This window comes from Oncorhynchus tshawytscha, unplaced genomic scaffold (genome assembly GCF_018296145.1).
Source record: "Oncorhynchus tshawytscha isolate Ot180627B unplaced genomic scaffold, Otsh_v2.0 Un_contig_7605_pilon_pilon, whole genome shotgun sequence".
Taxonomy (NCBI): Eukaryota; Metazoa; Chordata; class Actinopteri; order Salmoniformes; family Salmonidae; genus Oncorhynchus; species Oncorhynchus tshawytscha.
The window spans coordinates 10,442-24,880 of record NW_024609055.1 but is presented as its reverse complement, the minus strand read 5'-3'; the positions used below and the strand labels follow the sequence as shown (position 1 = coordinate 24,880).

The 14,439-nt window shown below is 39.2% G+C and overlaps 1 protein-coding gene across 2 annotated transcripts in view; it reads right to left on the bottom strand.

Annotated features, from left to right (window-relative positions):
• The window catches only part of LOC112259040 (transient receptor potential cation channel subfamily M member 4), a 55,015-nt gene extending 41,273 nt beyond the window's left edge, over nucleotides 1-13,742 (bottom strand). The window contains exon 1 of one of the 2 annotated variants that reach the window (XM_024433803.2): nucleotides 13,274-13,742. In XM_024433803.2, coding sequence (XP_024289571.1) covers nucleotides 13,274-13,381 — 108 coding nt within the window. In that variant the 5' untranslated portion in view covers nucleotides 13,382-13,742. The remainder of the gene's footprint in view (nucleotides 1-13,273) is intronic. The other variant, XM_024433804.2, reaches the window with a different exon arrangement.
• Nucleotides 13,743-14,439: the final 697 nt, after the last annotated feature.

The following is a 14,439-nucleotide window of genomic DNA, read 5'->3' as shown; positions in this document are numbered from 1 at the left end:
TTCCAACAGGACAATGACCCTAAGCACACAGCCAAGACAATGCAGGAGTGGCTTTGGGACAAGTCTCTGAACGTCCTTGAGTGGCCCAGCCAGAGTCCGGACTTGAACTCGAACGAACATCTCTGGAGAGACCTGAAAATAGCTGTGCAGCGATGCTCCCCATCCAACCTGACAGAGCTTGAGAGGATCTGCGATGCTCCCCAAATACAGTTGTGCCAAGCTTGTAGCGTCATACCCAAGAAGACTTGATGCTGTAATCGCTGCCAAAGGAGCTTCAACAAAGGACTGAGTAAAGGGCCTGAATACTTATGTCAATTTGATAATTGTTTTTTATTTCTAATAAAATTAGCAAACATTTTAAAAAACCTGTTTTGGCTTTATTGCGTGTGTAGATTGAGGGAAAAAACATTTTAATCAATTTTAGAATAAGGCTAAAACATAACAAAATGTAGAAAAAGTCAAGGGGTCTGAATACTTTCCGAAAGCACTGTATATTCTAAAATGTACACCAGTCAGGTTTCAGACCAGGTCATAGCACTATCTTCACTACCTCTAGGTTTTAAATTATGTTCTTAATGGTTTGGATAATAAGAAACACTGTGTCCATGTTTATTGACCTGTCTAATGATGGCTTCAACACTGTGGCTCACTCATTACTTATTCAGAGGCTTTCATCAATTGGACTTGACCAGTAGCTGGTTTGAAAATCATTTAAAAAGGACAGAATACAGAGTATATTTGCTGATGGAGTTCAATCAGGTTGTTTAGACATAACAAATGGTGTCCACAGTATCCTTGGTCCGAATCTTTTCATTATTTGTTCATCTGTAAAAAAAAAAAAATGGTATGCATATTGACACTGTGGTATATTCTATTGCCACCACAGCTGACAAGGCTCTGTCAGAGCTTCAATCTGCCTTTATCGCCCTGTAGAAAGCCCTGGTTGACCTGAAGTTCATTCTTAATGCAGGTAAAACCATGTATATGTTATTTAAATCATTTATTATCCAAATCACGTAAAAATGTATCTGATGATTTATGTATATGTTTTGGATGGAGACCTCATTGTGTCCCCGCTTATGAATGTCTGCCACTGTATTGAAGCAATTGGATGCCGTTTATCAAAGTGCATTGCATTTTATTAAGGGCGATGTGTACCGAACCTATCACTGCATTTTGTATCAGAAAGTAGGCTGACCCTCCTTGAAGTCTCAGAGCGAAGCATTGTGCTCTTTTTGTCTATAAAGCCCTCTTGCATATGCTTAAGCCATACCTTACCTCATTGTTAAACTTCAGACTTATAAGTTACCAAACCCGGACTCAGGAATGGCTAAACCTTGAGATTCCTTCAATACCCTTCACTCTCCTTCCAGACTCACATTAAGCATCTCCAATCCAAAATTAAATCTAGAATTGGCTTCCTATTTTGCAACAAAGCAAACATACCCTCGTAAAACTGACCATCCTACCGATCCTTGACTTCAGCAATGTAATTTACAAAATAGCCTCCAACACTCTACTCAACAAATTGGATGCAGTCTATCACAGTGCCATCCGTTTTGTCACCAAAGCCCCATATACTACCCACCACTGCGACCAGTTTGCTCTCGTTGGCTGGCCCTCGCTTCATATTCGCTGCCAAACCCACTGTCTCCAGGTCATCTATAAGTCTTTGCTAGGTAAAGCCCGCCTTATCTCAGCTCACAGGTCACCATAGCAGCACCCACCTGTAGCACACGCTCCAGCAGGTATATTTCACTGGTTACCCCCAAAGCCAATTCCCCCTTTGGCCACCTTTCCTTCCAGTTCTCTGGTGCAAATGACTGGAACAAATTGCAAAAATCACTGAAGCTGGAAACTAATATCTCCCTCACTTACTTCAAGCATTTTTTATTTATTTATTTATTTCACCTTTATTTTACCAGGTAAGCTAGTTGGGAACAAGTTCTCATTTACAACTGTGACCTGGCCAAGATAAAGCAAAGCAGTGCGACACGAACAACAGAGTTACACATGGAATAAGCAAGCGTACAGTCAATAACACAATAGAAAAAAAAGAGTCTATATACAGTGTGTGCAAATGGCGTGAGGAGGTAGGCAATAAATAGGCCATAGTAGCAATGTAATTACAATTTAGCAGATTAACACTGGAGTGATAAATGAGCAGATGATGTGCAAATAGAGATACTGGTGTGCAAAATAGCAGAAAGTAAATGAAAACAATATAGGGATGAGGTAGGTAGATTGGGTGGTGGGCTATTTACAGATGGGCAATCATCTGTCAGGGCAGCTTACAGATCATTGCACCTGTACATAGACCATCTGTAAATAGCCCACCCAACTACCTCATCCCCATATTGTTTTTTTGTACCCCAGTATCTCTACTTGCACATTCATCTTCTGCACATCTATCACTCCAGTGTTTAGTTGCAAATTGTCATTATTTCACCACTATGGCCTATTTATTGCCTTACCTCCCTAATCTTACTTCATTTGCACACACTGTATATAGACTTTTCTATTGTGTTATTGACTGTACACTTGTTTATTCCATGTGTAACTCGGTGTTGTTGTTTGTGTCGCACTGCTTTATCTTGGCCAAGTCGCAGTTGTAAATGAGAACTTGCTCTCAACTGGCCTACCTGGTTAACTAAAAGGTGAAATAAAAACACTTTTTTTTTTTTAAATCCACTGATTTAGGTTAATCTGCTTTTTGTATTTTTGCGCCTCTCATGTGGAATGATCTCCAAACATCCTTAAAGTTGGTCCTTCTAGAGCAATTCAGGCGGACGTTAGAGGGCGTTTTTACGGAAGAATGTGTTTGTATTTAGGTTTTCGTGTTTTGTGTTTGCTTTTCCATGTGTATAAACTGTAGATATGTACAGTATAGGAAAACGAGTGGAGAAGATTAAAGGTATCACTAGACAAGAGAAATACCTTCCTCTCTCAATAGGCAGGTTTCCAATGACCCCGGTATATTCAACAAAAACACTGTCACAAAAATAACTTGTGGCATGTGAAATGGAAAGGGCAACTAAATAGGAGATCAGTTCTAAAAGATCCACAAAATGTTTGTTTGACAGGAACTTTTTGATGGAAAAGTGTTTCTCTAATAAATAATGAACTATATAGCACACTTATGTTTAAAATGCTCATAAAAGTGCAGTAAATGTGTGTAGACAAAACAAGCTGCTCAGTTACTACTCTGCCAGCAGGAGCTCCGGGTGCCCAGGCTGTGCGCCCAGCAGTGGTGGTTCTAGACCATTTCAACTGGGGGGGCCAAGCTGGGGACAGTTGTACTGTTACAGGGGCCAGTTATATTAGAAGTTATTGTTGTCATGACGTTTTCTTCACTGCATTGCAGGCATTAGCAGGCAAAATACCATGTTCCGTGTTGCCGCTGTCTAATAACAGATGTACAGAAAGAACAAATTCAAAAATGAGTTATGTAATTTATTTTATTGCATACTCCACATCTAGGGGGGGTCACAAGGGGGTCCAAAATTTTTGTCACATGGGCACTGCTAGTGGCGCCCAGTGCTTGGATTGTTTTGTCAGCCATTTGCTATGAGGGGGGACTGCAAAGTAAATGGACATCCTGGGGTGCTGAAATGTGCGCTCAGTTCTTCTGGAACTGGCCTATCAGGTAGTCAACTGTTGGCGCTAAAGAGCAAATTGTACTTGAATTTTTATTTTAAATCATAAAAAGTCATTTGGAGCCTGCTAGATGGATTCTGGGACTTGATAAACTGAACAGCCACACCCAACAGTCGAAAAACAGTCAGAGGGATACACTAGCTAGAATCGTCTCACGGACCAGGTAAGACAAAAATGCATGGCTCTGTGAATTCCCAATTCGCAACAGCGTATTTTGTTTCAGATGCTAGGTAGTGGACAGGGTGTGTTAACTAAATCATTGTAATTGACATATGAAAAATGGAAATGTAGCCTATTTTAGGTGTTTTGTTAGTTCTCCTTGAAATGGTCAAATAACTTAAGCATAGATTGTTAACTTTATTTCTAATTTGGCACACAGAAACTAGAGGACATAGTAACTTGGTCAAAAATAATGGCACCGATTGGCCTACAGGGGTCGCTGTTGTAAGCAGTCTCACGAACCCTCATATCTGTTGCGCCGTTTGACCTAGAGACTATAAACTTTGTATGTAGGCTGTTTCCGTATGTTGAATACATTTGCCACAAGGACCCATAAGGTCCGTCAGTATAAACTTTCCTCCATCTTGGACATTTTGGAAAATGTATTCTCATGAACCAAATAATATCAAAATTGACAGTTTGATAAAAGCTAAAAAGGGATTGGTCAAATCTATCAGTCCCAAGACCCAAGCAAAGAAAATATAATTCTGACCTTCATTTATCTGCATATCCAGACCTTATATTTTGCCTCACAATGAACTGAACTGTTTTAAAATGTTATTTTCAGGACAACCAGGACTACACATAGAACACAAAACAATTTGACACAGTTGCAATCATGAGTTTTACTGACAAATGTATAAAAAAAAAAAATTGTCCGCCAACACAAAAACCTGATAAAAATGAATTTATTTGAATGCTTATCGTACAAAAATGGTTTATTCAGTTAGAAATTAATATCCAACTAGTTAGTGACAACTGTGTGGAGTTTGTGACAGCAACTACGTGAGCTTATTAATGTATTATAGACACTATGTCCCGGGATGTCCTATGATATTCTATGTTGAAGAACCCCTTACCTTCTAACAACTATTGTGTAGCTTGTGAGTGTCATAGAGCGAAACATGTTACACGTGTTCATGAGAGTCTCAGCTTTTTCATAGATAGCTACAAACTATTAAAAGCGCAAACCATTCTTACTCTACAGCCGTTTTTGTAAAACAAAATAAAAGACCAGCTCAGGGCCCCTTCCGGGTCCACCTTTGTCTCTCAAAAACTGCTCTAGCTCAACCCCTATCAATAACACATAATGGTTGTTACCAAGTGATGTATAATAAATAGACAAATCCAAAAATGGTACAACCCAGAAGTATGTAGCTTAAACACACAATGTTTAAAAGGGGTTAGAAGCCCTAAATCACGCCGGCCTTAAGAGATGGCTGAGTTATCCATAAATCAGGAAGTCTGATTTTACAGGTCCATTTAAATCCTTTGTAAATCCACTCCAATGGCCTGTCAACTTGAAACATTTTAGGGTCATCAAAAACATGACCATGTATAGCATATGTTTGGCATTGATATCATTAAAAACATGACCATGTATAGCATATGTTTGGCATTGATATCATTAAAAACATGACCATGTATAGCATATGTTTGGCATTGATATCATTAAAAACATGACCATGTATAGCATATGTTTGGCATTGATATCATTAAAAACATGACCATGTATAGCATATGTTTGGCATTGATATCATTAAAAACATGACCATGTATAGCATATGTTTGGCATTGATATCATTAAAAACATGACCATGTATAGCATATGTATGGCATTGATATCATTAAAAAAACATGACCATGTATAGCATATGTTTGGCATTGATATCATTAAAAACATGACCATGTATAGCATATGTTTGGCATTGATATCATTAAAAACATGACCATGTATAGCATATGTTTGGCATTGATATCATTAAAAACATGACCATGTATAGCATATGTTTGGCATTGATATCATTAAAAACATGACCATGTATAGCATATGTTTGGCATTGATATCATTAAAAACATGACCATGTATAGCATATGTTTGGCATTGATATCATTAAAAACATGACCATGTATAGCATATGTTTGGCATTGATATCATTAAAAAGGAGGAAGCTTAACAATTCACTTTTTTGACTACATAACACTGTTTAAAATAATCATAGAAAATCTTCCTCTTGGACTAAGAGTCAGATTCACTCTTTTAGACTCATCACAATGGTTCCTAAAGAGATTGAAAAAATAACATTGATGCATTCAAAGATGACTACACTATACCAGTAGATGCTTATTAGCACATACGCTAATATGCAAGAAATACTTCTCATGAACTATAGGACTAAATGGCACCAAATTTGGAATATAGGCCCTTGGTACGTCTTAACTTAGCTTTTCTCAAACTAAGGGATTGTCCATTTAAACCACTGTAAATCCACTCCACAGTGGCCTATCAACTTGTGTCATCACTATTATGGCCAGTACCTAAGATGAACCACACTGAATTTGCTATTGACATAAAAATAAACTGTTAACTACTAAATCATTATATATGTAACGCTAATACACAAAATCATCTGCCATCATCATCTTCTCATGAACCATATGTCAGATTCACTCCAGATTTTATATTTAGACTTATTACATCAGTCAAATGGTTTTGAGAAGAGAAAAAATGCTGCAGCACTCAAATATGGCCACATTGTACCTATAGATGCATGTTAGCACCAATGCTAATGCAAAGAAAAAAACTTTCTTCACATTAATGAAAAATCAGATTAACTCTCAATTTGGTATATAGACTCAAGGAATTTGAGAATGATTAGTTGCTGCATTTAAAAGTGGGCCACGCTACACCACTAGATACACCATATGACACCAGGGATATAAGAACTGAACGGATGGACATGGGGCCATGAAATTTGGTATGTAAACCTTATGTACAGTGTATGTCCTTAGAAGCTGTGTAAATATAAAGTCACTGCAACCTTTGATGGCTGCACCAGACCAGCTGGTAGCCACTATGGATGTCATTAGCATCCTATGGTGCCACTGGTGCCAGAGCAATGACTATTGTCTAATGCAAAAAATATATATATTTAAAAATATGGGCAAGCCAAAATAAATATTGTGATTAGTATATCTGTATAATCACATAGTTGCCCTATTATGCGGTATGAACATAGTGAAAAGTGGATCTATTATTCAGGAAGATGAGAAACCCGGAAGTCCTGCCGCTTGCACAGTCTGCGTATTAGAGCTGTGAGATTGTAGTGACGTATTTTGGAACGCTGATGTGGAGTGTATCAACTGAGATTTAAATCATTTACACACACAAATATTGAATTCCTAGACTTTATTTTGTCAATGATGACCGCAATATGGACACTAATGCTGAAAATATTTCACAAATCTTACTGTAAACCATTAGTCAAATTGACCCCAGAATTGGTATATAAACTCATTACATGAACTAATGACTGTTGCATTAAAAAATAACCAACCTACAGCACTACACTAAACTTCACTTGCATCATCCTTGAGATAAACATGGTAATGATGTCACATGATAGTTCCTACATATAGAGTGCTTGCTTTGATAACCAACTGATACAGTCTTTTCTATCATCCTGTGAACCTTGTTTTAGAGGACTTAAATCATTGTGCAACATCATGGGAAAGCTCTGGACATTGTCTTTCAGCTCGAAAAATAGGATTTCTACTGCTGTGAGCGTTTAAATTCTGCCTGCTCAATGTATTTCCATCACATTTTCAAATTGTAGGCTACTGATGGTTGTCATAAAAACTGTTGTGTTAATTAGAAAATTATGAGATTATTATGGACAAGAACAAGATTTATATTTGTCAAATGGCTGCCAATCATCGATCATCACGTCTCCTGAGAAGTTCATCGTAACTTATTTCCTCTGTAGCATAATAAACTGCATGCTTTTCCGAGTTGTAGTGGGAGGACCACATATCATATCATCATGTAACTCCAAGTTTCCTTAAACGTCATTCATTTTACCGGCAAAAAGATCCCACCATGTGGAATGAGCAAGTTGTCTGTCGACAGTTAGAAAATTATCTTATTCTTGGCTTTTTTTATGCTTCATTTAATTTATCCACATGGGGTAATCGTCTTGGTAGCCAACTTGATTCTTCTTGCATGTCCTACTGAGGTGAAAAAGCATTGGATTGGTGTGAACATGGGCGAGAGAGTTTCCTTCCACCAGTCTTAGCATTAATCTTTTTGAATCCAAGTCACATTGAGTTTGACTTTATAATTTAAAGGGCCAATCAGCAGTTGAAACAAAAACAAAGCATTATACCCTTCTAAAATAACTTTGATGCACATAAATGGTAATTTTTTGCTTACATTTTTAAGTATAAAATTACATTTGTTTTCATTGCTTTTTCAAATAACAAATGTGCCCACTCTGGTCTTGGCACATGTGGTCCAGCCAACAGTTCACAGATAAAGTGCCTATAGGCTAGCCTATACGATGAGATCCTAATGGATAAAAGAAGAATGTTTGTATTTGTCAAATGGCAGCCAAGCAACATGCCAACAGGGGTCTATTTATAGTCCCCAGGTCCAGATCAAATTCAAGGAAACACACAGTATTATACAGAGCCATTAGTGCATGGAGCTCCCTTCCATCTTATATAGCACAACACCTCTCCCCCATGTGACCTACTTGTTGTGTGTATGTACTGACATATATGTGTAACTGATTTATGCACACACACTACATGTTAATGTTTTTCAATGTTTGTAAATTGTAAATCTTTAATGTCTTTTTCATGATATGTTGGACCCCAGTAAGACTAGCTGATGCCATTGGCTAATGGGGACCCTAATAAATCAAAGCATCAATCATCATGTCACCAGAATAAGACCCTGGATATTTATTTTAAAAGAGCACCAAGCTCATCACTGTGCACTTTCACCACTCTGTGAAGTTCATCATTACATCATTTGTAAGGTAATAAATTGCATCCAAGTCATAGGAGGACAACACATATAATCATGTGAATCCAAGTTTACTTCAATATAATGCTTTTATATCAATATTTGCACATAAATGCATTTTCCATAGCCATTTCATGCGGATTAATTTTAGACACAAAAAGATCCCACCATGTGGAACTAACAAATTGTCTGTCACATTTATATAATTATACCGCCACTTCCTGTTTCCATCACAGCTGTAGTGATTTTTTTATTCGGTATGACAATTTTTTTATTTATTTCACCTTTATTTAACCAGGTAGGCTAGTTGAGAACAAGTTCTCATTTACAACTGCGACCTGGCCAAGATAAAGCATAGCAGTGTGAACAGACAACAACAGAGTTACACATGGAGTAAACAATAAACAAGTCAATAACACAGTAGAATTTTTTTTTTAAAAGAGTCTATATACATTGTGTGCAAAAGGCATGAGGAGGTAGGCGAATAATTACAATTTAGCAGATTAACACTGGAGTGAAATGATCAAATGGTCATATGCAGATAGATACTGGTGTCCCATAGATAGTCCCATAGAAACTGTGGATGAAAACATGGTCTTTGTCTCTATTTCCTGTCTCTTGAATAGAGTTTGTCCAGTCTTATCTCTCCTTTGTTTCTATTTCTTGGGAACAATGAATGTAATGCATAGTACTACCATACCAGCATGTGTGCTATCATCCCTTATCTTTTGTGACTGACAAGTTGTGTAATTTAAATTCTCAAGTTTAGTTTATGAGGCTGCATACATATACAGAACTTATGTGCCAATTTTCACTCACAGAGTTTTGCTTTTTCACTCCTTCCAAATAGGGTTAGAAAAACCTTTCAGCTTTTGTATGTCAAGAGACCAGAGGGCACTAAAAGTCATCCAACTACTTTGTTTGTGGGACAGTTGGCAGCTGCTGTACAACTTAAATTAGTTATATGTCCAACCTCTCGTCCTATCAGTTCATTCATGAAAAAGATGGACTAGCCTACCCTGGTGATTCGAGACGCGTGTCACAAGAGTGTTATGTTTTTACAACAACGCATACATTATCCCGTCAATGCCACTCAAAAAACGGTTAAACGTCGACAAAAAAAATGCAATAAAGTCATACAGAACCTTGTTAGAAGGTATGAACAAAACAGCAAGCCTACAGTAGTATTCCTAGCCTACATTGATGAGTAAGTAACTGTCACAAGGATTGAGAATTCAGCTATTCTTGTCTCCCAGTCACCACACAGGAATAATGTGCCATTTACCATCAATTTGCAGTTGTGCCGATTTATTTAAAACATATTTGCCAAACGCAATAGCTTTATACTATAGAGCCTTGAGGTGGTAGATTTTTGCCCATGAATGTAAAGCTACTGGCATTGATGAACGTAAAGCTACTGGCATTGATGAACGTAAAGCTACTGGCATTGATGAACGTAAAGCTACTGGCATTGATGAACGTAAAGCTACTGGCATTGATGAACGTGGCAAAACGCTACTGGCATTGCATTGATTGAGAAACGTAAAGCTACTGGCATTGAAAGCTACTGGCATTGATGAACGTAAAGCTACTGGCATTGATGAACGTAAAGCTACTGGCATTGATGAACGTAAAGCTACTGGCATTGATGAACGTAAAGCTACTGGCATTGATGAACGTAAAGCTACTGGCATTGAGAACGTAAAGCTACTGGCATTGATGAACGTAGCTACTGGCATTGAGGAACGTAACTGGCATTGAGGAACTACTGGCATTGAGGAACGTAAAGCTACTGGCATTGAAAGCTACTGGCATTGAGAAACTACTGGCATTGAGAAACTACTGGCATTGAGAAACGTAAAGCTACTGGCATTGAGAAACGTAAAGCTACTGGCATTGATGAACGTAAAGCTACTGGCATTGATGAACGTAAAGCTACTGGCATTGATGAACGTAAAGCTACTGGCATTGATGAACGTAAAGCTACTGGCATTGATGAACGTAAAGCTACTGGCATTGATGAACGTAAAGCTACTGGCATTGATGAACGTAAAGCTACTGGTATTGATGAATGTAGGCTATATCAAGATTAGGGTACAACAGGTTAGGTGGAACTGTAAGACCAAGATTAATTTACGAGTTTACCGGTTCTGTAAGCACTTTAGCCTATTGAATTTCAGCAACAGAAAAGAGAGCAATTGGTTAAATAAAGAAATACCATGAAATGGAGAGGAATGACATAGGCTACTGCAATTTTACATCTAAATGGATTTTTCTTTTGCGATAAATGTTATTTATTCTATAATAAAAGTCAGTTAATACTATACTTTCTGCATTCAGTGAAATATTTAACACAGAAACAGAAAACAGTAGGCTACCATTCACACCCGATTTTGGCTTGCCAAAACCCAAAGACAAAAAAATAACACCTTATGGCACAACAGGGACTGAAGAGAGACATTTTTATGCATTTTGCATTATATTTCGCATTTGTATTAAATAGCCTATGTGATATGTGGTTGGGATACAACTGTGATATGTGGTTGTCTCACTTAGCTATCTTAAGAAGAATGCACTAGCTGTTGGTCGCTCTGGATGGGAGCATCTGCTGAATGACTAAATTATAAAATGTACACTACATGACCAAAAGTATGTGGACACCTGCTCCTCAAACGTCTAATGCCAAAGTCATGTGCATCAATATGGAGTTGGACCCCCCTTTCCTGCTATAACATCCTCCACTCTTCTAGGAAGGCTTTCCACTAGATGCTGGAACATTGCTGCGGGGACTTAATTTCATTCAGCCACATGAGCCAGGTCGGGCACTGATGTTGGGCGATTCGTCCTGGCTCGCAGTCGGCGTTCCAATTCATCCCAATGGTGTTCAATGGGATTGAGATCAGTGCTCTGTGCAGGCCAGTCAAGTTCTTCCACAGCCTCCCGAGTGTCGCAGTGGTCCAAGGCTGTGCCACTAGACATCCTGGTTCGAGTCCAGGCTCTGCCGCAGCAGGCCGCGACCGGGAGACCCATGGGGTGGTGCACATTTGGCCCAGCGTCGTCCATAAGGGGAGGGTTTGGCCTGCAGGGATGTCCTTGTCCCATCACGCTCTAGAGACTCCTGTGGCGGGCCGGGTGCTTGCACGTTGACACGGTCGCCAAGTGTGCGTGTTTCCTCTGACACATTGGTGTGGCTGGCTTCTGGGTTAAGCAGGCATTGTGTCAAGAAGCAGTGCGGCTTGGTTGGGTTTCGGAGGACGCACGGCTCTCGACCTTCACTCGCCTGAATCCGTACGGGAGTTGCAGCAATGAGACAAGCCTAACTACCAATTGGAAACCACAAAATTGGGGGAGAAATAAATAAATACAAGTTTTTCCACACCAATCTCAACAAACCATTTCTGTATGGATCTTGCTTTGTGCACAGGGCATTGGCATGCTGAAACAGGAAAGGGCTTTCCCCAAACTGTACTATAGAATATCAATGTATGCTGTAAGATTTCCCTTCACTGGAACTAAGGGGCCTAGCAAGAACCATGAAAAACAGCCCCAGATCATTATTCCTCCTCCACCAAAGTTTACAGTTGGCAGTATGCAGTCGGGCAGGTAGCGTTCTCTTGGCATCTGCCAAAACGCGTTTCCAGAGTCCAATGGCGGCGAGCTTTACATTGCGCATGGCGCATAGTTAGGCTTGTGTGTGGCTGCTAGACCATGGAAAGCAATTTCATAAAGCTGCCCACAAAACAGTTATTGTGCTGACTTGGCTTCCAGAGGCTGTTTGGAACTCGGTAGTGAGTGTTGCAGCCAAGAACAGACCATTTTTATGCTCTTCAGCACTCAGCGATCCCATTCTGTGAGCTTTTTAATTTATTATTATTTATTTTTTTACTTACATTTAACTAGGCAAGTCAGTTATGTACAAATTCTAATTTACAATGATGGCCTACCAAAAGGCCTCCTGAGGGGATGGGGCCTGGGATAAAAATAAAATTAAAATAAGTGCAATATAAATATAGGACAAAACACACATCACAACAAGAGAGACAACACAACACTAAGTAAAGAGAAACCTAAGACAACAACAGAGCAAGGCAGCAACACATGACAACACAACATGGTACAAACATTATTGGGCTTGTGTGGCCTACCACTTCGTAGCTGAGCAGTTGTTACCCCTAGACATGTCCACTTCACAATAACAGCAATTACATTTAAGCTGGGCAGCTCTGACAGGGCAGAAATTTTACAAACTGACTTGGAAAGGTGCAGCATTGAAAGTCACTGGGCTCTTCAGTAAAGCCATTCTACTTCCAATGTGTCTAGGGAGATTGCATGGCTGTGTGCTCGATTTTAGACACCTGGCTGAAATAGCCGAATCCACTCATTTGAAGAGGTGTCCACATACTGTTGTATATATACAGTGTATATGTATGTATATTTTGTATTTGATATGTTGTTTTGTTCACTTTTTGCACCCCAGGTAGAGTACCGCTGCCTCAAAAGCAGCTAATTGGGGATAAAATAATGCTAAAAAGACACGGGCTATTTAATGAAATTGCGTGACACGTGTTTAGAATAGTAAAACCAAACCTGATCTTTGTCGGATTTTCTTCTTCCCGTTCTTCCTTCGCCTCCTTCATGCTCTTTATCCGTCATTACGCACTCTTGCCCCCTCCCTCCCGCCTCTTCTCCGGTCATGTCTAGATGGATTACAGTTTTTGTCAAATTGACGTCAAAAGTAGTTTTTTGTGCATTTTAGATAAACCTAACCCTTCTCCTAAATGCTATGAAAAGGCCGTTTTTACAAAAGCCGTATCCCTCCTAGACAAAAACCCTCTTCTCTGGCAAGGGGCTAAAACCAATCTCGAATAGGTCCGACGCCAGGACAATAACAGTTCAAATCTAATTTTTAAATTTGAAATTGACTGCTGAAATTGGACCGCATATAGAGCTAGAGCTGCGCTCCCCCACAACCACGGCGCTTCCGAAATAAGTTTACAGAGTTCGATGTAGCTGTGTGTAGGCCTATATAGCCAAGCCCACGACAGGTATGTTGCAGACACGTTGTAGAGATGGGATGATATAGAGCAGGGGAGTGGGAGGAGACCAAATGGTACATTTATATTTAGGAAGGCCACCATTCTAAAACCAACTGAATCACTATACAAACAAACCACAGGAGGCTGCAGAGGGGAGAACGGCTCATAATAATTACCAGAATGGAGCAAATGGAATGGCATCATACACCTGGAAATCATGCGTTTGATGTATTTGATAGCTATTCACTATCACTGCTCCAGTCATTAACACGAGCCAGTGCCAACAACCTCCTGTGAAACAATAGCAAAATATGTTGATAATGAAGTTTCACATGACCCCCCCCTGTCCTGTAAAATAAATTGCACCCCCCCGTATAATTGATTTTAAATTATGTTTACGACCACAAATAACAATAACTAGCGACCCTGCTTATAAACGTGCATATCGACTTTGCCACTTCAGCATGCTTTTGTGGCACAGTCGATGCCAGAAGGTGGAGGTTTCGCCGACCTCCATGGGCGAGCTCACTCACTGCCTGTTTCATTACACTACGATGTATATTACACTACGACACTACGGCTGCAGACAATGATCAGCTAGGGGGAATTCAGATTTTCAACATTTTGATGCCATATTATTTTATTTATTTTATTTAACCTTTCTTTTAACTAGGCAAGTCAGTTAAAAACACATTCTTATTTACAATGACGGCCTAT